The 27442-nt window shown below is 47.3% G+C and overlaps 1 protein-coding gene across 4 annotated transcripts; it reads right to left on the minus strand.

Annotated features, from left to right (window-relative positions):
• Positions 1–1773: 1773 nt before the first annotated feature.
• On the minus strand, positions 1774–27442 carry LOC130491452 (cyclin-dependent kinase 11B). Of its 4 annotated transcripts, none has more exons than XM_056865193.1 (20): positions 27385–27442; positions 25823–25950; positions 24846–24961; positions 24045–24169; positions 22146–22284; positions 18362–18498; positions 17377–17493; positions 16412–16507; positions 16156–16311; positions 14256–14321; positions 13298–13467; positions 12128–12218; positions 11454–11575; positions 10482–10587; positions 10238–10359; positions 8359–8466; positions 7663–7779; positions 6481–6629; positions 4007–4196; positions 1774–1877 (listed from the first exon to the last, which is right to left on the minus strand). In XM_056865193.1, the coding sequence occupies exons 2-20, from the start codon at positions 25940–25942 to the stop codon at positions 1785–1787; spliced, it is 2340 nt and encodes a 779-aa protein (XP_056721171.1). In that variant the 5' UTR covers positions 25943–25950; positions 27385–27442; the 3' UTR covers positions 1774–1784. The 4 variants fall into 4 exon arrangements, with proteins under 4 accessions (XP_056721171.1, XP_056721170.1, XP_056721172.1 ...); XM_056865192.1 differs by having other exon boundaries at positions 13298–13473; XM_056865194.1 differs by lacking the exon at positions 22146–22284 and having other exon boundaries at positions 13298–13473; positions 18362–18517.

Here is a 27442-nt window from a genome sequence, read left to right on the forward strand (position 1 = left end):
AAAGCACCTTGCCACTTATGAGAAAAAAAATGTTTTGACCGCTGATGCAACAGTCCCACAAATCGGAGAACCGTCCTGGGTCCTGCTGCGGTCATCCCAGGACAGCTCCAGTGCCAGCCTTTGGCCATCCTGTGACGCAAAGGCTCTGATCGACGCCCAGAGTTTCCCCTGTCGGGGCAGTAAGGTGCTCCCCACCAAACAGACACACTGCCCAAGAGAGAGGGCAATTTCATACACAAAGTATCACAGCAAATAATGAAGAACAAGATGTAAAATACCCAGTGCATGTTTTTTTTTTTTAAACATCCAGTATAGAAGAAGAAGAGTTGGTTTTTATATGCCGACTTTCTCTACCACTTAAGGAAGAACCAGACCGGCTTACAATCACCTTCCTTTCCCCCTCCCCACAACAGGCACCCTGTGAAGTAGGTGGGGCTGAGAGAACTCTAAGAGAGCTGTGATTAGCCCAAGGTCACCCAGCTGGCTTCATGTGGAGGAGCAGGGAAACAAATCTAGTTCACCAGATTAGCCTCCCGACACTCACGTGGAGGAGTGGGGAATCAAACCCGGTTCTCCAGATCGGAGTCCTCCACTCTAAACCACCACACCATGCAATTTGTTGGTTTTTAGCAAATTCTGAACTTGTAAATTAAAAAAAAATGAAATCTGGGGCCTGCACACATTACGTCCTGGGTAATTTGCCTTTTTTGCTATGAACGGAGAAGAGCAAGAAGCTACGATGAGTCCCCAAAGCCCTGCCTCCAATTCCAGTAATTGGACCTTCTTCCGCTAAGCATGGCACACACAGTTTCAAGAACATCTAGGCAGCGATGAGCACTAGAAAATGCCTTCTGGAAATTAAGTGCCCCCCATTTTCCTGCAAAGGCATCCCAGCAGCAGCCCTGGAAAAAAAAAAACTCCTCTACAGAGGCATAAATGAAGCCCTTTTCATAAACGTATCAAAATCTTTTCCCAGGGGGAAAGATATATGTTTAAAAAGTTGCCGTTGCTTTTGGTTTAGATCACGTAACCTTTTAGAACATGGTACAGTCAGTCGAGAGTGATTTGGCCTCAGTCCGTTGCAAATAATTGCCGGCAGGAGACATGGGTTTAATTCAGCCCTGCTCTTTCTAAAGCAGGAGTTTTTTTCCAGACCAGCTCTCTATGTATAATAAAAGCCAATGGCTGGAAACTGCATTTCCTCTCATTAAAAAAACCTCTTACACAGACATTGTATTTCAATTTCCAGCAATGAAACTGAGAAAGGCAACCTTGGTACAGAGAATGCATTGCTAAGAATGAGAGAGATGCAGGGAAAAAGAATTAAAGCTTTGTGCAAATAGTTGTCCTTTCCTAAATCTGATGCTTGGAGTGGGGAGGGAGGGGGAGAATCTCCTTTACATAGGATTTAAACCATTTAAAAAGTAATTTTTTTATTCTACAAATTTACAAGCGAAAGACACCGACCAAAATAAAAAGCTTTAAAAATAAAAGGGAAAAAATAAACAGTTCCAAAACTGAACATTCAAGTTTGTTTGTTTTTCTTTAGAAGAGTCCTTGGCTTTTTTTGGATTAATTCCAGTCCGCAGAACGGAACACAGTATTGTATTCCAGACAGGCGAAGAAGCCTTCCGCTCACAGGCAATGTTCCGCAGCAAACAAAGAAGCAGGATCCAAACGGGAGGAAGGCAACAAGACCTTTTGCCAACTGCGCCGGCAAAGGGTGAAATGTTCACCGCTTTCTGCTTCCTCCGTCTCTGTCTTTGACCTGCTGCGCCTTCCGCTTAGAACTTCAAACTGAAGCCCGGGCCGGCAGCCGACGCCCCTTGGTTTGTGGTCGTCAGGTGGAAGCCTGTATCCTTCAGATCATCGTCACCCTAAAAAAGAAAACACACACCAACACTTGGAATGCTTTGCTAGCAGTAGGGTGCAGGATCTGTGCTCCCAAAGAGCGTTTCAAATACATTGCACGTTAGCGCATAAATCTGAATGATGACTGGGTTCAGAAGCAACTTGCACGAGTGGGTTTGAGGGATGGAGAAGAAGAGTTGGTTTTTATATGCTGATTTTCTCTACATTTTTAAAGGAGAATCAAACAGGCGTACAATCTCCTACTAGTCACATGAACACATGAAGCTGCCTTATACTGAATCAGCCCCTTGGTCCATCAAAGTCAGTATTGTCTACTCAGACTGGCAGCGGCTCTCCAGGGTCTCAGGTAAAGGTCTTTCACATCACCTACTTGACTAGTCCCTTTAACTGGAGATGCTGGGGATTGAACCTGGGACCTTCTGTATGCCAAGCAGATGCTCTACCACTGAGCCATGGCCCCTCCCCTGATGATGCATACCTATTCTCTCCAGTATCAGAGGAGTACGCATATATTGGGTGCTGTGGAACACTGGCAAGATGGTGCTGCTGCAGTCGTCTTGTTTGTGGGCTTCCTAGAGGCACCTGGTTGGCCACTGTGTGAACAGACTGCTGGAATTGATGGGCCTTGGTCTGATCCAGCAGGGCTTTTCTTATGTTCTCCTTCCCTTCCTCTCCCCACAACAGACACCTTGTGAGGTAGGTGAGGCTGAGCGAGCTTGAAGAGAACTGCACCCCTCTTAATCACCACACCACGCTGGTGTGGCTGCAGAGTATGGCTTTAGCAGGAAAGGGGAGCCCTGCCTCAGCTGCAGAGGAGGCGTTCTTCAGGGGCAGACGCACTAGAAAAAAGACCCCCTCAACTTTTCCAATCGCACAGGGGTCTAGTTTTCTCCTCAAGCTTCTTTGCTGACCCAGAGCTATCCAACCTTGCAGCAGCGTCTTGGAAGCCCATAAAGTGATATAACACGAAGGCGACAGTTATCCCTACTCTCCTCATGTTTAAGTATACTGCCTCTGAACATAGAGGTTCCCTTTAAATCCCACCAACTGTCTCATCCCTCCATGAATTTGGAATGCTCCTTCAATCTTCCTTTAGCTTTTGAAGCAGTTAAGCTCCAGTTTATGCAGAACACTTTTCAACTGTGATTTTAATTCATTTTCATGTTTTATGTTCTATTTACTTTATAAGCCGCCCTGAGACCCGTAAGACAGAAACGCAGTTAATCGGTGCTTTAATTAAATAAATACATAAACAGCAGGCGAGGTGATAAAAGTATATGCCCGGGCTTTGATGCTTTAGGCGGCAATTGCCTCACTGAGAAGGCTTCCCCAAGGGGCAGGGAGATGGAATTCCTGAAAACTATGAAAACATACTGAAAACTAACAGCTTCATCCTGATATGCTAGTTTTCTAAGTGCAGGGAGGTTCTGAATACAGAGGTGAATTTCACTCTAGCCCTGAGCCCCTCTGCAGAAAAAAAACTCCATTGTTGTGAACTAAAGCATTCTATAAAGCAATAGTGCCACCTGCTGGCGATCAAGGGCAGGGGACTTTTCAAGCAGGCCCCAATTTGTGACCCCACCCAACCAAAGGAGGGGGCCTGACAAAGACCCCCCCCCCATCAAAACAGGTTGTCAACCATTTGGCTCAGACGCCGCTTCAAGAATTGTTCACACGAGGTTGCAGAATCAGACGGTAAATCGGATTGGACCCATTCAGCTGCAAAGCCCATGCATGGATTTGAACTCGAGTCTTCCTGGCCCAACGCTCACATGAACACATGAAGCTGCCTTATACTGAATCAGACCCTTGGTCCATCAAAGTCGGTTTTGTCTACTCAGACCGGCAGCGGCTCTCCAGGATCTCAGGCAGAGGTCTTTCATGTCACCTACTCACGTAGTCCCCTTAACTGGAGATGCCAGGGATTGAACCTGGGACCTTCTGCATGCCAAGTAGAGGCTTTACCGCTGAGCCACGGCCCCTCCCCACTCTAACCTACACACTTCGCTGATTCAACAGCCGTACAATGTTATCACTGTAAGTTTACAAACTTTTTTTTGGGGGGGGGGGAAGCGGAAATTCTCAGGATGTTCAACTACTAGACTTCACCCCCACGAGCAAAAAAAGGGCCTACCAACTGGCTGTATCCTAAGCCCCCCTCGGGAGGCCGTGGACTCGTCCCGCGCTTCACCCGCTGCTGCTCGCTTTTGGCCGGCCACGTTGGGAACATGGACGGGTCGATCGGCAGGGGGGTCTCTTGGAAGTACTCATGCTTTAAGCCATCTTCCGAGTTGATTCTTTTGCCGGGGTAGTACGTCAGGAACCTGGAAAATGAGCCATAAGAGGGCAGAAGTGGATAGGAGCGCCAGAGAAGATACCCTCAAGGAGATGAAGAAGAAGAAGTAAAAGGTAAAGGTGTGCAAGCACTGGGTCATTCCTGACCCATGGGGTGACATCACATCCCGACGTTTCCTAGGCAGACTTTGTTTACGGGGTGGTTTGCCAGTGCCTTCCCCGTTCATCTTCCCTTTACCCCCAGCAAGCTGGGTACTCATTTTACCGACCTCGGAAGGATGGAAGGGCTGAGTCAACCTTGAGCCGGCTACCTGAAACCGACTTCTGTCGGGATCTAAATCAGGTCGTGAGCAGAGCTTGGACTGCAGTACTGCAGCTTACCACTCTGCCAGGGGGCTCCTAAGAAGAAGAAGAGTTGGTTTTAAATGCCAACTTTCTCTATCACTTCAGGCAGAATCAAACTGGCTTACAATCACCTTCCCTTCCCCACAACAGACACCCTGTGAGGTAGGTGGGGCTGAGCTCTAACTGAGCTGTGACTAACCCAAGGACACCCAGCTGGCTTCGTGTGTAGGACTGGGGAAACCAATCCAGTTCACCAGAATAGCCTCCGCCGCTCATGTGGAGGAGTGGGGAATCAAACCCGGTTCTCCGGATCAGAGTCCACCGCCCCAAACCACCGCTCTTAACCACTACACCATACTGCCAACAAGGGGAGTCTCCAGCCCGGCGGTTCAATCGGCAGCGGGTCTCAGACGGTCCGTCAGCCCCGCTTTACTAGGACGAAGCCTTGCGGAGGGTTGTAAGAGCGCACAGGCTTATCCACGCAGGGCTGTGCTGCCACAAACAATTCTTATCCAACTAAAATTTGCTCATCGGACTGAACGGCAGCAGGCACCTCGGGGGGAAGAACGCTGAGCAAGAGTTGAGTCAGACGCCCCAGATGATTCTGCAAAGTGTTCACTTAGCACGATTTCACGCACCATTTTCACGCCCTCGCGACAGATTCTCGTGCGACAGCATGTTGGGGGGGGGGGGGGACCATCAATGGAAAATATTTTTCCAAGATGGCCAAGAATTGTGCGCATGCTCCGGCGTAGCCCTGTTGACTCCAGCAGCACTATTTGGGTGTGTACGATAAAAATCTCAGGAGAGATCACTGAAAACCTGTCGCTACTGGTGCAGGGTGAAATCTCCTGGGTAATAAGCCAGGAGAACAAGGAGTTGGTTTTTATATGCCAACTTTCTCTACCACTTAAGGCAGAATCAAACCGGCTTACAATCCCCTCCCCCTCCCCACAGCAGACAACCTGTGCTGTAGGTGGGGCTGTGACTAGCCCAAGGTAACCCAAGCTGGCTTCGTGTGTAGGAGCAGGGAAAACAAGCCGGTTCGCCAGATTAGCCTTGGCTGCTCATGTGAAGGAGTGGGGAATCAAACCCAGTTCTCCAGATCAGAGTCCATCGCTCCAAACCACTGCTCTTAACCACTACACCATGATGGCGTAACTCTGGCCTAAAGGAAATGAATTTGAAATCCTGCATAAAAGTAACCCCCCTGAAAACAGAGAGCTATCAAAGGCAGCCTAGGCTGGTCTTCTCTGGAGTCTCTGGGTCCATTCCGGAGATGCCACTACCCGAGATCATTCCTAACCAGAAAAGCCAGGGATGGAACACCATCCCTTCTGCCTGCAAAGCAGGAACTGCACCACTGACCTAAGGAGGCTGCACAAAAAGAACCCGATGGAGCTGCTTTATATAGAACCAGAGCTCTGGCCCACCTGGCCTAATATCATCTACTATGACGGTCATCAGCTCCCCCAGGATCTCAAGCAGACTGCCCCAGACTGACTCAAGGTCCCTTTTCCTTAAGAGTCAACCTGGGCTCTCCTGAACACAAAGCATGTTTTCTCCTAGCTCGCTACAGCCTCTCAGAGATGGTCACCAGCATGGTGTCGTGGTTGAGAGCGGCAGACTCTAACCTGAAGAACTGGGTTTGCTTCCCCACTCCTCTACATGAGCGATGGACTCTAATCTGGTGAACTGGGTTCGATTCCCCGCTCCTCCACATGAAGAATGCTGGGTGACCTTGGGCCAGTCACAGTTCTTTTCGAACTCTCTCAGCCCCACCTACTTCACAAGGTGTCTGTTGTGGGGAGGGAGGTAACTGGCCCAAGGCCATCTAGCCAGCTTCAGGATCAGGGATGGGTGGGGTTTGAACCTGGATGCCATGCAGCACCATAGGCTCTGTTCTCTAATTGACTCTTTCAACTCTTCTCCCTCCCTTCCCCCACTCCCTAACAGGGGGCTACTCACTTGTTCATTAGATCAAATCCCTGGTCGGAGAGCAGCGCCCCGAACCTCTTGCGGAGGTTGTTGTATGGGTACTCCGTGAAGGTCATCTTCTTGACTGCTGGCAGCTCGTTGTACCCAGGCCAGATCTTCTCGCTTGGGGTGCCCAGGTCCTTCAGAGGAAAAGGAAAGGCTTTAAAAACGAGGACTTCCCCCATTTCAAGGCACCTTGGGTAATTCACCATGTGAGTTTTAGTAGGGCAATTGAATGCAGAGTACTGTAAAAAGTTAGGCTAGGCCAGCAATGTGTGTAAATGCATGCCAAATGCTGTGAACGCACCATGCAAACCTGCTAAATTATTAAGCACCCTCTCCCCCGGATCAAATTATCACCAAAAGGTGGTTAACCACGGAAGAAACATGGGTCCTGGTCGTCTTTTGGTGGCGGAGCAGTGAAACAACATTCTGGGAGGGGTGATATTAAACCCCTCGTGCCACTGTCCTTAGCGGGGCTTGCGGTGAGCCCAGGGGAAACAGCACCCTCCCCCGGTCTGCTTTTTTGAAACCTTGGAGATTATAGTCACTATAATCCTCCCTGTTGATCACACCCAGCATGGCAACCTCCTTAGGGGACCTACTTTTTCTGACTTCACACCATAACGCGCACATGCGTGGATAAGGAAATAATAAATGCCCCCTGGCTTTCTTCCCTTTAAATCAGCATAGGAAGCCAAAAAGAAATCAACATAACATCACATATCAACACTGCATGAAGTTATTTTGTTAAATTGCAGGCTGGGACAAATCAAAGTGCCAAACTGTGTAGATACACCATGCAATGAAATTGACAAGCCCGAAATCTCTATTGCGGCTGAAACCAATTAAAGTCCCAATATATGAGGATACATCATGCAGAGAAATTGACATGAGCGAAATCTCTGTATTGCATTCGTAGCTTCGTGGCTTTCTTCAGCATTGGTTATTGACAGTGCTATATTTACTCGAAGGTTCAAGCCAAGGATGGTTATCTTTAACTAGGGTTTGCCACCAGCTTCAAGCACTGATTTATTTTAAAAAAAAACCACGAACCAGGGTTAGAACCCATGTTTAGTGCTTTTAAAAAAGAGAGACAGGAAAAGAGAGGAGAGGAATTCAAGAGGGTGAATTCACGAGTAAAGGAATACCACAAGCGCTTGAAAGCTTTACCTTGAAAACTTTGTTAATTTGGTCTATTTCTGACTTCCCTGGAAAGAGCGGCTTCTGGGTTAGGAGTTCTCCAAATATACAACCCACGGACCACATGTCGATGGCTGTGGAATATTCCTGACAAAAAGATGGGGGGGGGGGGGGAGAGCAAAGATTTAGTTACTGTACCTTGGGGAGAAGGAGAGAGAAAAAGCAATAAACAGCTAGCTTATTAGCCACGGTTGCATCAGCTAAGTTTAACCTGGAATGCAAACTGATTTAATTTTACAATTAAATCAGTTCAGACTCTGTTTGCACAGACCCCCAACCATGGGTAGCTTTAAACCAATGTTGCACCCTGCTGGAAAAGGAAACAGAGAGGGGCTTTCAGATAGAAGAGAAGGAAAGAGCCTAAAGGGCACTTTCATTTTTTAAATTGTGGTTTAAGAGTCTAGCAATGTTACAACCACAGCAGCCTTTGAATTTAAGGGAACTGCACTTAAATGCAAAGGAAAGCGGAAGAATCTTTGCCACCAAGTTAACAATGGATGCAAAGATCCCTGCGGTTTACAATCTAATCAGAAGAGTAATCTGCGCATGTGATGCGCTCAATCGCTTAGAGCATTCAGCCCCAAAAGTATTTTTTTTAAAAAGAAAGGAATAATGAAGAAGTGCCTTTTTAGCTCCCAGGCAGGAGTGAATATAAAAGTTACTCACCTTGGCTCCAAGTAGGAGCTCTGGAGCCCTGTACCACAACGTCACAACTACGGGTGTGTACGGTTTCAGAGGTGACCCGTATTCGCGGGCCAAACCAAAGTCTCCAACCTAAAGCAAGAGGGAATATAAGAACACAGAAGTTACTCGGCTGGGTTGGTCCAAAGGTCCACCCTGTTTATTAGCTTTATTTTGACAGCCAGCTGCCTTTGGGAACTCACAAGCAAGGCATAAAAGCCAGGAAAAATCAAATGAAACCCTATTTCTTGCTCTTTATGTATATAGAAGAAGGAGAAGGAGTTGGTTTTTATATGCCAACTGTCTCTACCACTTAAGGCAGTATCAAACCGGCTTACAATCACCTTCCCTTCTCCTCCCCACAACAGACAACCTGTGTGGTAGGTGGGGCTGAGAGAGCTCTAAGAGCTGTGACTTGCCCAAGGTCACCCAGCTGGCTTCGTGTGTAGGAGTGGGGAAACAAATCCAGTTCACTAGATTAGCCTCCGTCGCTCATGTGGAGGAGTGGGGAATCAAACTCGGTTCTCCAGATCAGATTCCACCACTCCAAACCACCGCTCTTAACCATTGCATCATGCAAGCTTCTGCAGCACATGCCCACTAAGGCACATGAACAGGACAACTGCCCGGTGGGATTCAATCAGGGTTCTACCAAGCCCAGCATCCTGTTTCCATCAGGGGGGAGCAGTCAAGTGCCTCTGAATCGGCTTCCCGTTGCCAGGTTCTAAGCACCTGGGACTCAGGTATGCCTCCTCGAAGACAGAAACTCCCTTTAGCTATTGTGGATACTTCTCCATGAGTTTGTCCAACATATTCCTTAAAGCCAGCAAACCTTGAGGTAGTGGGTTTTACAATTAAATCATGCATTGAATGAGCAGCGACAAGGAAGCATGGTTGGAGGGAGAGTTCAACTGTAGATGCTCATGCAAACTGTCTCTGAACAAGCTCACGGAACAGTCATAAATCCCCCATAAAACTCCACGCTGTTTCTCCATCTTACTCTTAAGGACCCGACCGCCAACCCCTGGCTGAATCTGTTAGCGGAAAAACTAAAAGTACTGGGACTCCCAATCTCTGCTCCCTCTGACAACCTGGTTCCATTTCATTTAGTGGCAATCTTGAAGAGATTGAAGGAGTTAGATTGGGCCAGTACAGTTGGGAGGGCCAGACGTACTTGCTTCGGTCTGGTCTTGGGACTCCCCCCACCAGAGAAACTTCCAGAGTTCCACTTTACGGTTTCAATCTTCTCACATTGTCGGGCTCTCCTTTTAGCTTGTTTAAATGCCTTTCCATCCATGGTCATGTTGGGCAGATATACCGGGATACCTTTTCCGGACCGTCTCTGCCCATGTAACACGGGCGAAACTGAAACGCTGGACCGTCTGATGCTCCGCTGTCCTCGCTGGTCTCAAGATAGAAATGCTCTTATTGCTCCAATCCTCACCAGCTTGAACCTCCCTCTACATGCCTGGGTGTTGCCTTTTTTGCTTGGCGACTCAACTAATAGTGCAGCCACATCGAATGTTGCCCGCTTTTTGGCCAGAGTGGCTGCTCTTAAGAAGAAAGAACTCTCAACGCCTACCTCTGGCAATTTTTAGTCAGTTCGCTCCGCCCCCAGTTTATTTTAGTTAGGATTTTTACTTATTAGGCTGACGCCTAATTTTTAGCATTGTTAACTTAAGATTGTATTATCTTTATTATGTTTACTATGTATTATGCTTCCTATCCTCCCTCGTCTTCTCCTCCCTTGGTCAAAGACTGCGGTCATAGACCTAATAATAAATTATTATTATTATAAAACTCCACGCTTCCATGAAATGCTTGTCGGCACCCCCCTCAGGGAAAGATACGCTCAAGTCCTTACTTTTAAGATGCCAGCATGGCTCAACAGCAGGTTAGAAGTCTTCAAGTCTCGGTGCAGAATCCAGTTGTCGTGAAGGTGCTTGACTCCCCGTAACAGTTGAATCATCAGTGTTTTCACTTCGCCTGAAACAAACCAGCAGAGGATCACGGGAGGGTGGGTGAGAAGCCAAGTTCTGCTAGCCCACCCCACCCCATTCTGGCAGGGCGAATTCACCGAGCGTTCAGATGCCGAGAAACCATCTCACCTGGCAAGAAGGGCTGCTTCATCGTTTCCATGAGGCTCTTGAGGTCGTGCTCTACATAATTCATGACAATATAGATTTTGTCCATGTTGCTGCCGACGACAATTTCCTGGAAATCAAAACAAGACGCAACAGTGATAATTTATTTACAATGTTCTGTCCTGCCCTGGGAGCCGCGGGAGTCCCTGGAGGCAGCTGACAACTCACTTGAAGCCATCAGAGAGAAAACAAACAAACAACGGCAATCCAATTCAGCTAAGGTTAACAAAACGCAATCCAGCAGATAAATCGGCATCAGGGTAAAAAAAAGCCAGTCAATCAACTTCCCGCTAAAGCCTCAGGAAACATCATTTGTACTCCGTGTCTGAAAAGATAGCACGATGGTGACTTGATAGATATAGCCGGGAAGGATCTTCTACATTTGGGGGGGGGGGGGAAGAGAGAGAACCACAGGTCCTGTCAACCTATCCATCCGGCTTCTGTTCCAATCAACAGGACTAGAAGAAGAAGAGTTGGTTTTTATATGCCGACTTTCTCTACCACTTAAGGAAGAATCAAACCGGCTTACAATCACCTTCCCTTCCCCACAACAGACATCCCCTAAGGTAGGTGGGGCTGAGAGACTGTGACTAGCCCAAGGTCACCCAGCTGGATTTGTGTGTAGGAGTGGGGAAACAAATCCAGTTCACCAGATTAGCCTCCGCCGCTCATGTGGAGGAGTGGGGAATCAAACCCGGTTCTCCGGATCAGACTCCACCGCTCCAAACCACCACTCTTAACCACTACACCACATTGGCTCTCTGCATTCCATGTATCTCAGAGATCAGCTTTTCTCAGCTGTAGCGTCACAGTCAACACAATGGACAGATGGAGCTTTCCATGCACCGGCCTTCTTTCCATTACTCTGCAAAATGCCATTTTCAAAGAACAAGACAGATACAGGTGAAGAGCAACATCACAGGCCACCGGCCTTACCCTGACGGTGACAATATTTGGGTGTTGTGCTTTCAGGATGGTGTTGATTTCCCTTAGCGAGGTTATGGGGAAACCTTCTTTCTCCTTTTCCATTTTCAGCCGCTTCAGGGCCACGATCTCATCTGGAAAGAGAGGCGGCAGCGTTATTTCTACCGCATGTGCTGCGGGCAGCCTCAACACACCCCTGCAAGGCGGGCCATCGCAACTCCCATTTTACAGAGGGAGGTGACGGGGAACCAAGTGGCATAAAGGCTGCCAAAGAAGTCCCAGATCAATTGTATGTTGGCAGAGTATGCTAAGTCCTAAGCAGTGCAGTCTGATCCGCAGAGAAGTGGCAGACTCTCTGATTAAAGATAAAGTTAAATGTGTATTAGGGAACTACATTTCAGATACGTAAGCTGAGAGACAGAGATTGCCTCTAGCTGTCTAACTAGCTAAAGAGGGAGAGAGAGACTTCTGAGAAGGAGGAAATTAGACCTGAGAATATCAGTCTAAGGACAGACAAGAGGTGTAACAAAAGGGAGGAAAGGTCTCTAACCTTACAGCCCTATCTAGCTGTCCACTTGCCCGCCCCCCCTGCTGGGTCTTCTCAATTCCTTTGCCCGCTAGACACCGTCACTTCCAACACTGAAATCTCAAACCCCGAAATGTGGTTTTGCCAAAGGGAGACCAACCTGTTTTTTTGTCTTTTGCTCTGTACACCACACCGTACGTTCCCTCCTCTATTCGGTTCAAGCACTGGAACTCCTCCACACTACGACAGCCCTGGAGAAAATTGCGAAGAGGGTATTCAATGGGCAGGGCTGAGGGCATTTCCGCTCCAAAGTAAAACAAAATTCTGTAACCTCCATTGACTGCCGCCGCCGACGAGGAGTTCATTTTTATATACCAACTTCCCCTACCACTTAAAGGAGAATCAAACCAGCTTACAATCACCTTCCCTTCCCTTCCCCACAACAGACACCCTGTGAGGTAAGTGGGGCTGAGAGAAGAAGAAGAGTTGGTTTTTATATGCCAACTCTCTTTCACTTAAGGAAGAATCAAACCGGCTTAAAATCACCTTCCCCTCCCCACAACAGGCACCCTGTGAGGTAGGTGGGGCTGAGAGAGTGTGACTGGCCCACGGTCACCCAGCTGGCTTCATATGTAGGAGTGGGGAAACAAATCCAGTTCACCAGATTAGCAACTGAGTGACATTTAAGTCATATCCAGCCCTCGTAAAAATTGAGTTTGACACCCCTGCAAGAGACTGACAGTTATTCCTTCCAGAAGGGACCACACCATCTCCTATGACAACCCCTTTCTATTTTGCCATTTATCTTTTTCCACCGCCCCATCACAGACCCCTTTGTGCACAGAGGTGGGATGTCCACTGTATTCCATGAAGCTGCCTAATACTGAATCAGACCCTTGGTCCATCAAAGTCAGTATTGTCTACTCAGACCAGCAGCAGCTCTTGAGGGTCTCAGGCAGAGGTCTTTCACATCACCTACTTGCCTAGTCCCTTGAGAGCCAGCGTGGTGTAGTGGTGAAGAGCGGTGGTTTGGAGTGGTGGACTCTAATCTGGAGAACCAGGTTTCATTCCCCACTCCTCTACATGAGTGGCGGACGCTAATCTGATGAACCGGGTCGGTTTCCCCACTCCTACACATGAAACCTGCTGGATGACGTTGGGCTAGTCACAGCTCTCTTAGAGCTCTCTCACCCCCACCTACCTCACCAACCAACCAAAGGAAGAAGGGGTGAACTCTCTTGCAAGGGATGTCTCGCAACAGGTTCTCGGTCCTTTGTTGATAGCTCCGCTGGCTATGGGCAGAGACAAGCAAAAGTTCCTCCCCCCTCACCTGAAGGGCAGGAAGGTACTTGGGAAGCTCTTGCTTCAGCTCCACGGGTGACGACACAGGCGAATCGGGGAGGTAGTCTCCTTCCGTCATGGCATTGGACTGCGGGCTGGCCTCGGCAACCTCCTCCTCCTCCGCTTCGCTCCCCACCGAGTCCCGATCGAACCTCGACTCTGTAACTTCAAAAGTTAGAATCAGATTGTGGAAACAGGCGGCCGGTTAGGATTTCCCGAAGCCTTGGAAGAGAAAGCCCGTTTTTGAGCACCCCGCAGGAACCAGGAGAACAATGCTTGTAGGGTTCCCAACTTCAGGATGGGAAATTCCTGTAGACTTGGAGGGTAAAGTCTGGGGAGGGCAGTTTGGGGAGGGAAGGGATCTCCGTGAGGTATAATGCCATAGAGTCCACCCTCTAAAGCAGCCATTTACTCCAGGGGAACTGATCTGTCATCTGGAGATCAGGTGTAATACCAAGATGAAGGAACAAGACCTCAATTATCCCCTGTGGAATCATGAAGCTGGCAAGAGAAACTGGCCGCTTAGCTAATTCTGAACAAGCACTGTTTAGCTGTTATGCCAGAGTAGGACCTGAGAGACCCAGGTTCAAATCCCCGTTCAGCTGTGAATTTCGCTGGTGGCTCTAACCCAGCCCCTCTCCCTCAGCCTAACCTTCCTCACAGGGTTGTTGTGAGGATACAACGGAGAAAGGAGAGAACAACCCTCCCTGAGCACCTCGGGGAAAGGATGAAGATGTAGCAGAGAGACTGATTTGATCTACTTTGGGTTCGAGTGACGGCAAGGTTTCTTTACCCCACACCATGAAAAGTGGCTGAAAGAAATCTGTGATCTTAATGTACAAACTCTGGGTGGTGACCCTCCTAAAACCAGCTTTTGAAAAGGGGCTGCTAAAAGCAAAGATCAGAGAAACCGCAGCACAGAGCTGAATTCAGGGTTTGCCCCTTACCGACTGGGATGTGGTCGCCATTCTCCCGCTCCTCCTCTTCGCTCATTTCTTCGTCGCTCACCTCTTCTGTAAGACAAAATGGGGAAAAGCGGGCTTCATCGAAAGACCCTGTAAAAATAAGGAAATGGAGCAGCAGTGCTTTGTCCACCGTTCAGCCAAGATGTCCCTCACTGCCCAGGAAATAACGAGCCACACAATCCAGCAACTTCCCCGCACGGGAAGACTTGAGTCGGAACTTTTCTTTGTGAACCTTAGAATCATAGAGTTGGAAGGGACCACAAGGGTCATCTAGTCCAACCCCCTGCACAATGCAGGAATTTCACAACTACCTCCTCCACACACCCCCAGTGACCCCTACTCCATGCCCAGATGGCCAAGGTGCCCTCCCTCTCATGATCTGCCTAAAGTAATAGAATCAGCATTGCTGACAGATGGCCATCTAGACTCTCCTTAAAAATCTCCAGGGAAGGAGTGCTTACCACCTCCTGAGGAAGCCTGTTCCACTGAGCTCTAACTGTTAGAAAATGCTTCCTAATGTCTAGGCGGAAACTCTTTTGATATAATGTCAACCCATTGGTTCTGGTCCGACCTTCTGGGGCAACAGAAAACAACTCGGCACCCTCCTGTATATGACAGCCCTTCAAGTACTTGAAGATGGTTATCATATCCCCTCTCAGTCTTCTCCTCTTCAGGCTAAACATACCCAGCTCCTTCAACCTTTCCTCACAGGGCTCAGCCTCCAGACCCCTCACCATCTTTGATGCCCTCCTCTGGACATGTTCCAACTTGTCTACATCTTTCTGAAACGGTGGTGCCCAAAACTGAACACAATACTGAGGTCTAACCAGAGCAGAGTAAAGCTTCCTTGGCTTGGCAGGTTTGTTTCTCTGCACGCCTTCCTTTCAAATCGGTTGAACAAATCTGGGCTCTTTCAGAGCGGAGCTCATAACAAGGATAGTCCAGTACAACTCTCCGTAGGCTGCAAATGCAGGGGCTGAGGGCACAACTGGAGCATGTGCAGGGGTGGACCACTGCTCTTAGGCAGTGCGAGACATCAAGCCTGTCCTCTGTGTAATGTGCAGAAGGATCTCCAAAAGAGATCTGCTTGTTAAGCAACAGAAGCAGCATCAAATTTTTAAACAATTTGGCTCTTGCAAATTACTCTTGCTGCTCCCTCCTTTGTCTCTGCTTCTCTTAAAATCTACAATCTGAACTTCTCAGTATTATAGAAGAATGCAAAGAAAAATTGATGGAGTGTGCTATCATGGCAAAAATGACCTACATGATCAATATAAATAACGGCACGAAATATGAGCAGTTCCATGAAAAATGGAAATTATTTTATAAATACTTTGAGGTTTAAAACTAACAAAAATAAAATGAAGTAGAAGCTAACAAATGCTAACAATATTTAACCTAATTTTATTCCTAGAGAATAATCCTCATCGTTGCAATAAAACAGCAGAGAATGGTAAAGAAACAATCCTGATGGTAGAGCTATAACAGAGATATTTAATATGTATAACAGCTTACAAAATGATCATTTTTAGATTATATCATATGCTTACATATCCTTTTCATTTTATATTAAGAGTGAATATTTGATTACAAAATGGTCCATAACTGTAGGATAACGTAGTCTGCTAGACTTATTCTTGTATTTAATTTTTTTGGTAACCGTATGTTGGACATTTATATATATATTTCCCGCCGCCCCCTTTTTCCTTTTTGTACTCTTCCTTTACATAATAATAAAATTTAGGGTGGGGTGGAAATAAACTTCTCAGTGCAGGGCTGATTTCGCAGACTTTCTGTTGCGGAATTGTTTTGGTTTTTGATCATTTAATCCATAAAGCCAAAGAGAGCAGCGGTGTGCCCTTCGAGTAGTTCTGCCACTTACCAGCAGACTGTTCAGAGACTTCTTCAGAATTGCTCCCCGTCTCCTCTTCCTCTTCCTCCTCCTCTTCCTCCTCCTCTTCCGACTCCTCGCTGCTGGACTCCTCCTCCTCCTCCTCTTCTTCCTCTTCCTCCTCCTCCGAACCGGAGCCCGTTTCCCCTGCAGCAAGGGGGAAGGAGAATCAGCAGTCTAGAGCGGAACACGCATGGCTGTTTCCTTGGTGCGGACTCCGTGACCTCAGCGGGAGCTGGCAGCCTACCTGACGATGTCTCTGCTGAACTGGTTTTCCGCTCGCTGTCGCTGATATCCTGCAGATCTGAAAGGGGATCTCTCTCTTCTGGCTTTTCCTCTTTGACTGTATAGAAAAAAAAGCAGCAGTGGGTGAATAAGGGTTTGAGAAATCCCTCCATTCAAATGTACTGACTAAGGGAACCACAAGCAGCCCTGTATGTTCTCTTGTTTCCAAAACACTGGATTTCTGCACAAAGGTTATCCAAATTCAGGGTGGCCAGATCCAACCCTTCTCCCACTATTATCAGGAATAACATTATTATTAGCCCAGATTTTGATTATCTATGATTTCATAAAACCATAGAGATGGAAGGGGCCATACAGGCCGTCTAGTCCAACTCCCTGCTCAATGCAGGATCAGCCTGGAGGATCCCTGACGACTGTTCGTCCAGCCGCAGCTTGAAGACTGCAAGAGAGGGGGAGCTCACCACCTTCCCAGGCAGCCGATTCCACTGCTGAACAACTCTTACTGAATATTATTTTCCTAATATCTAGTCAATACCTTTCCGCCTGTAACGTAAACCTATTATTGCGAGCCCTATTCTCTGCTGCCAACAGGAACAGCTCCCTGCCCTCCTCTAAGTGACAGCCTTTCAAATACTTGAAGAGAGCAATCATGTCCCCCTTCAGCCTCCTCTTTTCCAGCCTGAACATTCCCAAGTTCCTCAGCCTTTTCTCATAGGGCTTGGTCTCTAGGCCCCGGATCATCCTCGTCGCTCTCCTTTGCACCGGCTCCACTCTGTCCTCATCTTTTTTGAAGTGAGGCCTCCAGAACTGCACACAGGAGTCCAGGTGCAGCCTGACCAATGCAGTGTACAGCGGGATTTGGATATGATTTACTGAACTGCTTGAAAACTTTTGCCAAAACCCATCTGGAAGGAATCTAATGCCACACTGGCACATCAGAACATGCTTCTCTAGGTTAAATTTTACCTGGCTTTCGGATCTCTCCTTGTTCCAGCTTCTCCCGTGGCTGCCGTAGGGGGCTGCGGCTCCAGACTCGGCCTTTCTCGCTGTATTCTTCTCTCACTGTTCTGTGATGTGCTGAAACTGGCAGAGACAAGGCAGACAGTTTTGCTGGGACGGATCCGAAAACCCCTCCTCTCCCATGCTGTTTTATACACACTAAACTTTCCCGCTGTCAAGTTAAATTGTGGAACTCCCTGCCCCAGGATGTGGTGACAGCTGCCAACTTGGAAGGATTTAAGAAGGGAGTGAACATGTTCATGGAGGAGAGGGCTATTTATGGCTACAAGTCAAAATACTAGTCATGATGCATACCTATTCTCTACAGTCTCAGAGGAGCATGCCTATTATATTAGGTGCGGTGAAAAACAGGCAGGATGCTGCTGCAGTTGTCTTATTTGTGGGCTTCCTAGAGGCACCTGGTTGGCTGCTGGGTGAACAGACTGCTGGACTTGATGGGCCTTGGTCTGATCCAGCTGGGCTTTTCTTATGATCTTATGCTCTTAAGGTCAATCTGCAGACCAGTGCCCAGAGATGTAGCAAGTCCCATTACAGTCCTAGATTCTTCATCACCCTGAGACTTTTTTTGGAAGAGCAGTATATAAATATTTTAAAGGAAAGAAACGAAACCCTCCCACGATGACGGAACGCCCTCTTGTAATCTCAAATACACCCCCCAAAAGTCCGAGCATTAAACAAAAGGAGTCTGATGATGCATTTAAACAGGAACTCCCAATCGCCTAGCGTATTGCCACAGATTCGCTTTTCTAAGTTTCAGAAGGAAGCGGAGACTCTTGAAGAGATGACTCGGACAGCCAAAACCACGCGCAAAGTTTCCCTGCGCTTTTGCGTTAACTGTGACCAAGAGCCGACCCAGGCAGAATTCTACAGCATGCACTTGCCCTGATCCAACGCGCCGCGATGGAGCAGCGCATTCCTCCGAGCTACTTACTATCTCGTCTGGCTTCCCGCTCTTTCCGCCTTTCCTCCGCTCGCCTTTCCCGTTCCTTTATCTCCCGCTGCTCTTTCTGCTGCTCTCGCATTTTCCTTTCTCGCTCCCGTTTTCGCTCAAGCTGTTCCAGGCGGTCCCTACGAAGGTTGCGTGGACCTGTGTTATTTTTATTAGTACGCAATCCAAATGGAAAGGTTTGGTCTTTTGCTCATTCTAAAACCATTAGCGGCTTTACAAAAAACAACAACTTTTCATAGCGAGAAATAATAAGGGCTGGGAGTTTGACCAGCCAAAGAGAAAACGGACCAATTGGACAATGGTCGAATATTTTTAAAGCATCAGCTTTTTCCCAAAACCAAAACACGCTTCAACTATCCACAGGCTTAATATTTATGCCAACTACAAAAACAGATTTGTTAAGAATAGGGCTGGATTCAATTTTCAATACTTGGGAAGTATTGTTAAAAATTTGTAATACTTCACCACTGCAAGTTTTTAAAAAAATCTCTTCTGTTTCATTACAATTTAGCTTGTTTAACATCATTATTGAGATATTGTCGAAGGCTTTCACGGTCAGAGTTCATTGGTTCTTGTAGGTTATTCGGGCTGTGTAACCGTGGTCTTGGTATTTTCTTTCCTGATGTTTCGCCAGCAGCTGTGGCAGGCATCTTCAGAGTAACTCAGTGTTACTCCTCTGAAGATGCCTGCCACAGCTGCTGGCGAAACGTCAGGAAAGAAAATACCAAGACCACGGTTACACAGCCCGGATAACCTACAAGAACCAATCATTATTTTATCAAGTATTGTATAAGGTATCTTATGATTAATGCTAAGAGTATTATGATAATCACAATTTAATGTCCATTAGTATAGCACTATTTACTGGTCATAACTGCTATTATTGTTTATTACATTATCTGTTTACTCTTTCTTTTATTTGTTCTTTGATCTAACTGTAATTGTTGTTTTGATATGGCTATTAATTTTTTTTCTATTCTGTTTATATCGATACAATATAAAATCTTTAAATAAACAAACAAAAAAGAATGGGACTGGATTGAAACCTTCATGGCTGGATCCAAAGGCCCCCCTTCCACCCTCATGAGCAAGAGGATGGCTTCCAGGATCAGAAGGGAATCTTTAACCCCCGGGTCTGGACAGACCAGAAATGAACTTAACTGGTAAAACGACTGTAATGACTTTAACAATACTGGGCAAGGTCGAACAATTCTACAGCTGGGATTGCAACAGCCTGCAATTGCAACATTTAAATAAAAATGCAGCTAAAGTAGAAATAAGAGCCCCGTGGCGCAGAGTGGTAAGCTGCAGTACAGCAGTCAGAAGCTCTGCTCACAACCTGAGTTCGATCCCGGCAGAAGTCAGTTTCGGGTAGCTGGCTCAAGGTTGACTCAGCCTTCCATCCTTCTGAGGTCGGTAAATGAGTGCCCAGCTTGATGGAGGTAAAGTGTAGACGATTGGGGAAGGCAATGGCAAACCACCTGGTAAACAAAGTCTGCCTAGTAAACGTCAGGGTGTGACGTCACCCCATTGGTCAGGAATGACCCGGTGCTTGCACAGGGGACTACCTTTACCTTTTTAAAGCAGAAATAAAACAAAATCAACCGCTAAATTGGCCAACAAAAATAAAATGTCTCAATAAAACTTTGAGATGGTGTGCTGTAGCGGTCACAGTGACAGGCGATGAGTGGATTGATCTGGGTTCAAATCCTTCCTCAGCCCCGGAGCTTGCAGGGTGGCCTGGGGCCTGTTTCCCAGCCTAATCTATCTTGCAAAGTTCACGTGATGATAAAATGGGCAGGGGAACCCATCCTGAAGCTTCTTGGAGAAAAGTTGAGATAAAAGCCCAACACTCACATTTTCAGATTTATTTATTTAAAATATTTTTATTCCTTCTTCCTCCACAAGCTGCCCCCTTTCTGGACTCCCCCCCCCCCCCAATTAATCAGTTTGACTGCTTTGGAAAAACCTTTGAGACATATATGCAGCTTGTAAAGCTAACACAGTATTATGTTTACTGGCCAGGCATAAAAACAAACATGCTGAATCGGACCCGGTCTATTTAGGACGTCACACACTGTTGCAACTCAATTTCCCTCTGAAAAACAAAATATCTGTATAGTTGCCATATGGCACGTTCAGCGCACTTCATCGTGTGCATGACTTGGTTGTAAAATTTATGACAGCCCTGTGAGGTGGACCAACAGTACTCTCCACAATGCAGATGTGGGGGGAGGGGCTGAGACAGGGAGCAGCTTGCTTGAGGCTACATGCTACGTTCATGGCACAGGCGACATCTAAATGGGGCCTTCCTGATTAGTACCTCAACAATAGCCAATCAATGGGAGAAAGCAGCATGCTGAAGCTCAACCCACCAGCCACTGTGAGCCTTGTTCCGCAACTTATTCTGCCTGAGAGTTTGCCAGGCATGCAGGACTGTGTATAGAATATTGTGTTCAGTTTTGGGCGCCATAATTTCAGAAAGATGTAGACGAGCTGGAACACGTCCAGAGGAGGGCAACAAAGATGGTGAGGGGTCTGGAGGCCAATTCCTATGAGGAAAGGTGGAAGGAGCTGGGCATGTTTAGCCTGAAGAGGAGAAGACTGAGAGGGACCATGATAACCATCTTCAAGTACTTGAAGGGCTGTCATATAGAGGAGGGTGCCAAGATGTTTTCTGTGGCCCCAGAAGGTAGGACCAGAACCAACAGGTTAAAATTAAATCAAAAGAGTTTCCGTCCAGACATTAGGAAGAATTTTCTAATGGAGCAGTTCCTCAGTGGAACAGGCTTCCTCGGGAGGTGGTGAGCTCTCCTTCCCTGGAGGTTTTTAAGCAGAGACTAGATGGCCATCTGTCAGCAATGCTGATTCTATCACCTTAGGCAGTTCATGAGAGGCAGTTCATGAGAGGGAGGGCATCTTGGCCATCTTCTGGGCATGGAGTAGGGGTCACTGGGTGTGTGTGGGGGAGGTAGTTGTGAAATTCCTGCATTGTGCAGGGGGTTGGACTAGATGACCCTGGTGGTCCCTTCCAACTTTATGATTCTATGACTAGAAACTTTTTTAAAGCCAAAATTCTCAACAAACCGACCCCTGCAGCCAACAGCAATTCAGTAGCTTTCCCAAACATTCAGGGTATTACAGCGCACATGCAGCTCGAATGAAAACATATAAGTGGTACTTGTACCTTTGCTTATATTGTTAAAAAAAATCAGCAAATTGCTAGTTTATGTTGTTAAGTAATTATCACATCTCCGCAGATCTGGGGATCATTTTTACCGCTGTCAGTCAGCTAGGCTGTGTTCAGATGTCATGCCAAACCATGATTTGTAACAAACTCTGGCTAGTCTAATATAAGTAACAAGCCTGTGTGTAAACCCTGGTTTGTCTGATTTTGGTCTTTCTCCAGTCTTTCAGCATGGAGAGCATTGTCCCTATACTGCTGACTCTGAAATCAAGGGACCAGTTTGTGAATCTGGACACTGCAAACAAACTGAAATTAGTGGTTTGCAAGCCAGCCACAAACCCTCGTTTGAAATCCCAGTTCAATGCCAAACAAAAAACCCTGGTTTGTTGGACAGTCTGCATTCAGATGTCATGACTAACCAGGGTTTGATCAAGTCACAGTTTATAAACCACGGTTTATTGTGATGTCTGAATGGAGCCAACGTATCTTAAGGACAGCTGTCATGTTAATGTTGATCAAATAAAACCACTGATACTGGGTTGAAGAGAAAGAATATATTTGGCAAAGGGGTTTGTTTACCTCTCTCTCCTGGAATGTTCCCTAGCCATCTCCCTCCTTTTCTGCCTTTCCCATTCACGGCGGGCCTTATCCTGCTCTTCCCGGTGCCTTTTCCTACGTTCGTGCTCGCGCTCCTTCTCTTTCACCCTAGCATGCTTCCCTAATAAAGATACAAAGAAAAGGCCAAACCATTACCTGCACCCCTCCAGGAAACCATAGGAGAGAAGAATGAAGATATCAAAAAACTTATTTCCCAAGGCAGGCAAAAAAAAAATCAGCCACCAGGGCTAAGATTAGCTACTGATGACTTTCAAAATGAATGAGACTCATCCTCCATATCCGCGTACTGTCAGTAAACCAACGCTGCTAAATAGAGCCTCAGTGTACAGAGGGAGTATACCTTACTGGCTGGTGCCGGGGAGAAACAAAAGGGAGCGGCCGCCGCTTGTGTACCCTGCTTGGGAACGTCCAGAGGCACCCAGTCGGCCACTGTTGGAAACAGGATACCGAACTAAGTTTATTAAATTTCTGCCCTGCCTTTCCCTTGCAGCTCAAGGTGGCTTAGAATTCTAAATTGCAGTCGTCCATAGTAAAAAATAAAAACCCCACCAATGCACCCAAACTCCAAAGAAACCACCTGCAGCTCAAACTGCCACTGAAAGCCATAGCAAATAAAACAGACAGTGCTTCCTAAAAACCTCCAAGGCTTATGCCCCCCCTTGCCTCTTCACAGAGCTCATTTCACAAGGTAGGAGGAGCCAATACGGAAATGGAACGGGCTCTGGTAGATGACAAGCGGGCCACCGTACGAGGGGGGAGGGGACACAACCAGAAAGTAACAGATAGGAAGGCTGCTGGCTGCTGCGACACCAACATTTTAGGTTTATTATTCTGGTGTGGCAGCAAATGACGTGGACTATCAAACCACCCGCCCTTCTCCCTTAGAAATCTACGGTGATTTCACAGCACAGTAACAACCTCAGGAGCCAAAGGCATTACAATCCTGCATTCGGCCCTTAGAAAAACCAACCGTTTGAACTGAATGAATTTGAAGAGTTTCTTTCCTGTGCTGTGATCCACTTGGAAGATTTTCAGATGTAAATTTTTCAGCAGGAGTCCAATGGACCAGGGGTTTTTGTAGAGACTTTGCATTATGACGGTTCACTGCAATCCTGAGCATGAGGTTCTGCCACACAGGGAAAACAACCCTGCTCCCAACTGTGCTTGCTAGATTTTTAATGTTATTGTGATTTTGGGCAGGGGTCAATTTCAATTTGGCCAAAGGAACAAGCCTGCAAACGTCCACCATTTGACAGAGGCAGCCATCACAAAGGGACAGCGTGGCTAAGCAGAGCTTCGTTTCTTATCACTTAGCCACCCTAACTCACTGGCTTGCTATCCTGCCGTTTGGGAGAGCCTCTCCCATTGGAAGAAGGCATTGAAACTTGAGGAGCCGACTGATAAGACTCCAGCCACAGCACTCCAGAGAGGAGCCCGCAAATTCACTCGCCATGTTCAACATGGCACGCATTTGTATCTACTCCCCCCCACCCGAATTTTGGCAAGCTGGACTACATCCTAGTGGGCGGTACTGAACTCGAGGGTCTAATACAGTATAAGGTCCTGATTTCATTTACACGGAGGTCTGGAACAGGCAAGCAAGAGCTCTCCGCCTGCCCGACAACTTGGGGAAGGGAACACAGAGAGAGCAGCTCACCAGAAAATCAGTACTTGAAGACCTGACCTCCCCCATCGCAACATGGGAGCTCACCCGCAGCACAGGGCCGGTGTAGACAAGCATTGCCCCACCGCCGTATTGCACACCAGGCTGTAGGGACTGCCTTACTTGCAAAGATTCAATGTACCAGCCAAGCAGCGTTAAAACACAAGCAACAGAAAGCTAAGAAGTGATTGAAGCACCTTCTGCTGAGTGGCTGCGATGCCTCCGCTTCTCTTTCCTCTTCTCGTCTTTCCTGTGGTGGGCTTTCTCCTTCCGCGACATCTGCTGGGGCGGTTTGATAGCCAGGGAGTCGTCTTCCTCTCCTCTGCAGTGCCCACAGGCAGAGCCAAACACAAAAGCAACAGGGACACAAATTATTGCTCACGTCCTACTCTTCATAAGGGAAGCTCAAAGCAGCTTTCCTAAGGGCTTCCAGGAAATGACAACAGCAATGGGACGCTTAGTTGTAATTATGAATGAAGTTACTAGCCCACCTCTCCCTCCTTCATCACTTCTGGCACACTGATAGCTTGAAAGAAAACGTCAATTCTTTTACACGCCCTTATGTGGAACCAATGTCTAGCCATTTCTAGAAGTTGTTTAATGATAACAGAGCAATTTAAAAAAAACACGCACACACAACCTGCAATTCAGAAAAGCAAATGTATTATCTTTCTGAATGGCAAAAAATTATCTGGAAGAAACTCATCAACAATCAAATACGACAGCCTCATTGCCAGCTACTGATCTCTGTGAAGGCTACTAGCTTTGCCCAAATAAAGAAGAAAGAGAAATAAGAATAATGGGAGGAGGGGAAGGGGATGGAAACAGGAGAAGAGTTGTAACTACACATCAACTGGGCGACGTGCTGTTTGCTACAAACAACCAGAGGAGTGGCTATTAACCACCCTAACATAACTAGGTAGATCAGAGGTGGGCATCCCATTAACAGCTATTACACCTGAAACCTAATTAGAATACCCTTGCTGTGGGTTTCTTACCGGTCTTCCATAGAGTCCTCCCTCCTATATGGCGAATTCCTGATAGTTATTTCCATGCGGTGATCTCTCAGCTCTCCCTCTTCAAGGGAATCGCGCTTTGAATCCCGATCATCAGACTACAGTTGGGTGAAGGGGGGGGGGGGAGAAAAAGAAATGTACTTGCTTTGCCGTTCTTAAATTGTTCAGCTATTTTCCCATCTTGGCCTTGAACAAGAGTAGTAAAAGAAAATCAGCCACCATTTTTCTATCGCTGCCCCATTGCAGGTCAGAGGTTTTCAAGTTCTTGCACAGGATGGGGTGAAATGTAAGCCTGACAAACTTCATCTGTTACCGAATCAAATTATTTAACAGAAAAACACAACTATGCTTTTTTAGGGTGACACCTTTATTCAAGAACACGGTTTTGTGAACATCTGTGTGCCCTGCTCATCAAACATACCTGCCTTGTCTCGGGAGCTAATAACTAAGCCACAGTAATCCGACAGGGTGGATTTCTAACTTATATACTGTTACTTGGCTGGACAGTTATACTCTCCTTTATGTCCAGGCCTATATGTGATTTACCTTTCGGGGCAGGGGAATTATTATCTGCTGCACAGACAGATTTATCGTACAAGTTAACCAGAGAAGAGAAAACAATGACTAAGTACTGACACTGGAAGGCACATGAGTTGGGGATTTAAGGGCTTAAATGGATGACAGCAGATTTGTGATGTGCAAATTACACTATATGTAGATCTTGCTGCTGAACCCAATGCTAAATCATCATTCAAATGGAGAGGAAATTGGAATTCTAAGCAGCACAATAGCAACCTTGACAAAGGAGGTGTTCATCTCTTAGTACACGGAAGCACAAAAGGCCATTGCTGAAAATACCAGAAGCAGCCCTGATATAATTGGGGTAGGGGAGCTGGCAGGAGAGGAAATAAATTAAGCCTTCTGCTGTTACTCAGAATCACCGGGGGGGGGCAACTTACATTTTTTATGCGCTTTATGTCTGCTTTCTCCTCTTGTTCCTTTCGGCGTTTCTTCTCCTGGAGAATTTCATCTAACGTTTTCACTTTCCAAGATTCCTTTTCATCACCCATTTGCGTCATACAAGGCACTGGAAGGGAACGCAAACCACCCAATGAGGCTGCTATCAGATCATCCTGAGTCTCCTCTCCTTCCACAGGGGCCAGTGGTCCACCAGATGACTCTGGTCTGCCTTCTGCCCCATCCCTGGACACCGCTTTCATTTCGGCTCCCAATATAATCATTCATTTCGTTCGTTCCATTTGTCCGCTGCCTTTTCTCCCCAAAGGTTGCTTATGCCCTCTCATAGTGGGACCAAAGCACAATAGCCTCAGTTTAGTCATTTTAGTCACCCCTCCATTTTCGCTGGTTAGGTTACCCTTTTACAGCGCAACAGTATCCTGCTGACCGCCGGACAGAGGGCCAGAGTGGTGATTAAGAGCAGTGGACTCTAATCTGGAGAACCGGGTTTGATTCCCTACTCCTACACATGAGGTTTGATTCCCTACTCCTACACATAATTTATAAAGAGCCCCGTGGCGCAGAGTGGCAAGCTGCAGTACTGCAGTCCAAGCTCTGCTCACAACCTGAGTTCGATCCCAACGGAAGTTGGTTTCAGGTAGCCGGCTGGAGGTTGACTCAGCCTTCCATCCTTCCGAGGTCGGTAAAATGAGTGCCCAGCTTGCTGGGGGTAAAGGGAAGACGACTGGGGAAGGCACTGGCAAACCACCCCATAAACAAAGTCTGCCTAGCAAACGTCGGGATGTGACGTCACCCCATGGGTCAGGAATGACCCGGTGCTTGCACAGAGGACCTTTACCTTTTTACACATAATCTGAAGAACCAGATTTGATTCCCTACTCCTATACATCAAACCAGTAGTAGAAAAGGGCAAGAGTCCAGTAGCACCTTAAAGACTAACAAAAATATTTTCTGGTAGGGTATGAGCTTTCAGAAAACATTTTCAGCTTTCAGCTACCAGAAAATATTTTTGTTTGTCTGCAGTAGTAGAAAAGGGCAAGAGTCCAGTAGCACCTTAAAGACTGACTCACACGGCTACCCACTGTGAATTAACATCAAACCAGGTTTGATTCCCTGCTCCTAATCTGGTGAACCGGGTTGGTTCCCCCACTCCTCCACCTGCAGCCAGCTGGGTGAGCTTGGGCTAGTCACAGGTCTCTTAGAGCTCTCTCAGCCCCACCTGTCTGTTGTGGGGAGGGGAAGGCGATTGTAAGCCGCTTTGATCCTTCCTTAAGCGGTGGAGAAAGCCGGCCTAGAAAAACCAACTCTGCTTCTTCCTCAGAACTGCGCAAACCCTCCTTCCAAATTATGCCCCCCCCCCGCAATCTGTACAAGGGGCCTGACCGCTTCACTACGCCACAGGCCCGGGCCACTGCCTGCCTGCCTCCCCGCGAGGGGCCTCCACACACCCCAACCACCCCCTTTCCCCTCGCCCCATGGATCCCCGGAGCGGCAGGGGGGAGGGAGGGGGACCCAGGCCGGCCGCCTCGACGCCCCCTCTCACCGTTCTCCTCGCCACTCGCGTCGCGGCCTCCACCACCCCAACGTTGGAAGTTGAACGT

The sequence above is a fragment of the Euleptes europaea genome, chromosome 19, assembly GCF_029931775.1.
Source record: "Euleptes europaea isolate rEulEur1 chromosome 19, rEulEur1.hap1, whole genome shotgun sequence".
Lineage (NCBI taxonomy): Eukaryota > Metazoa > Chordata > Lepidosauria > Squamata > Sphaerodactylidae > Euleptes > Euleptes europaea.

What these genes read in the sequence shown, in the direction of transcription:
- LOC130491452 (XM_056865192.1), bottom strand. Translation starts at nt 25,942, where the DNA reads ATGACGCAAATGGGTGATGAAAAGGAATCTTGGAAAGTGAAAACGTTA. An exon ending in AGCAAAAGACAAAAAAACAG is followed by an intron (nt 11,576 to 12,127) that starts GTTGGTCTCCCT and finishes CTCTCTTTCCAG; the next exon opens with ATGAGATCGTGGCCCTGAAG. An exon ending in GGATTTGATCTAATGAACAA is followed by an intron (nt 4,197 to 6,480) that starts GTGAGTAGCCCC and finishes CTCATTTTCCAG; the next exon opens with GTTCCTGACGTACTACCCCG.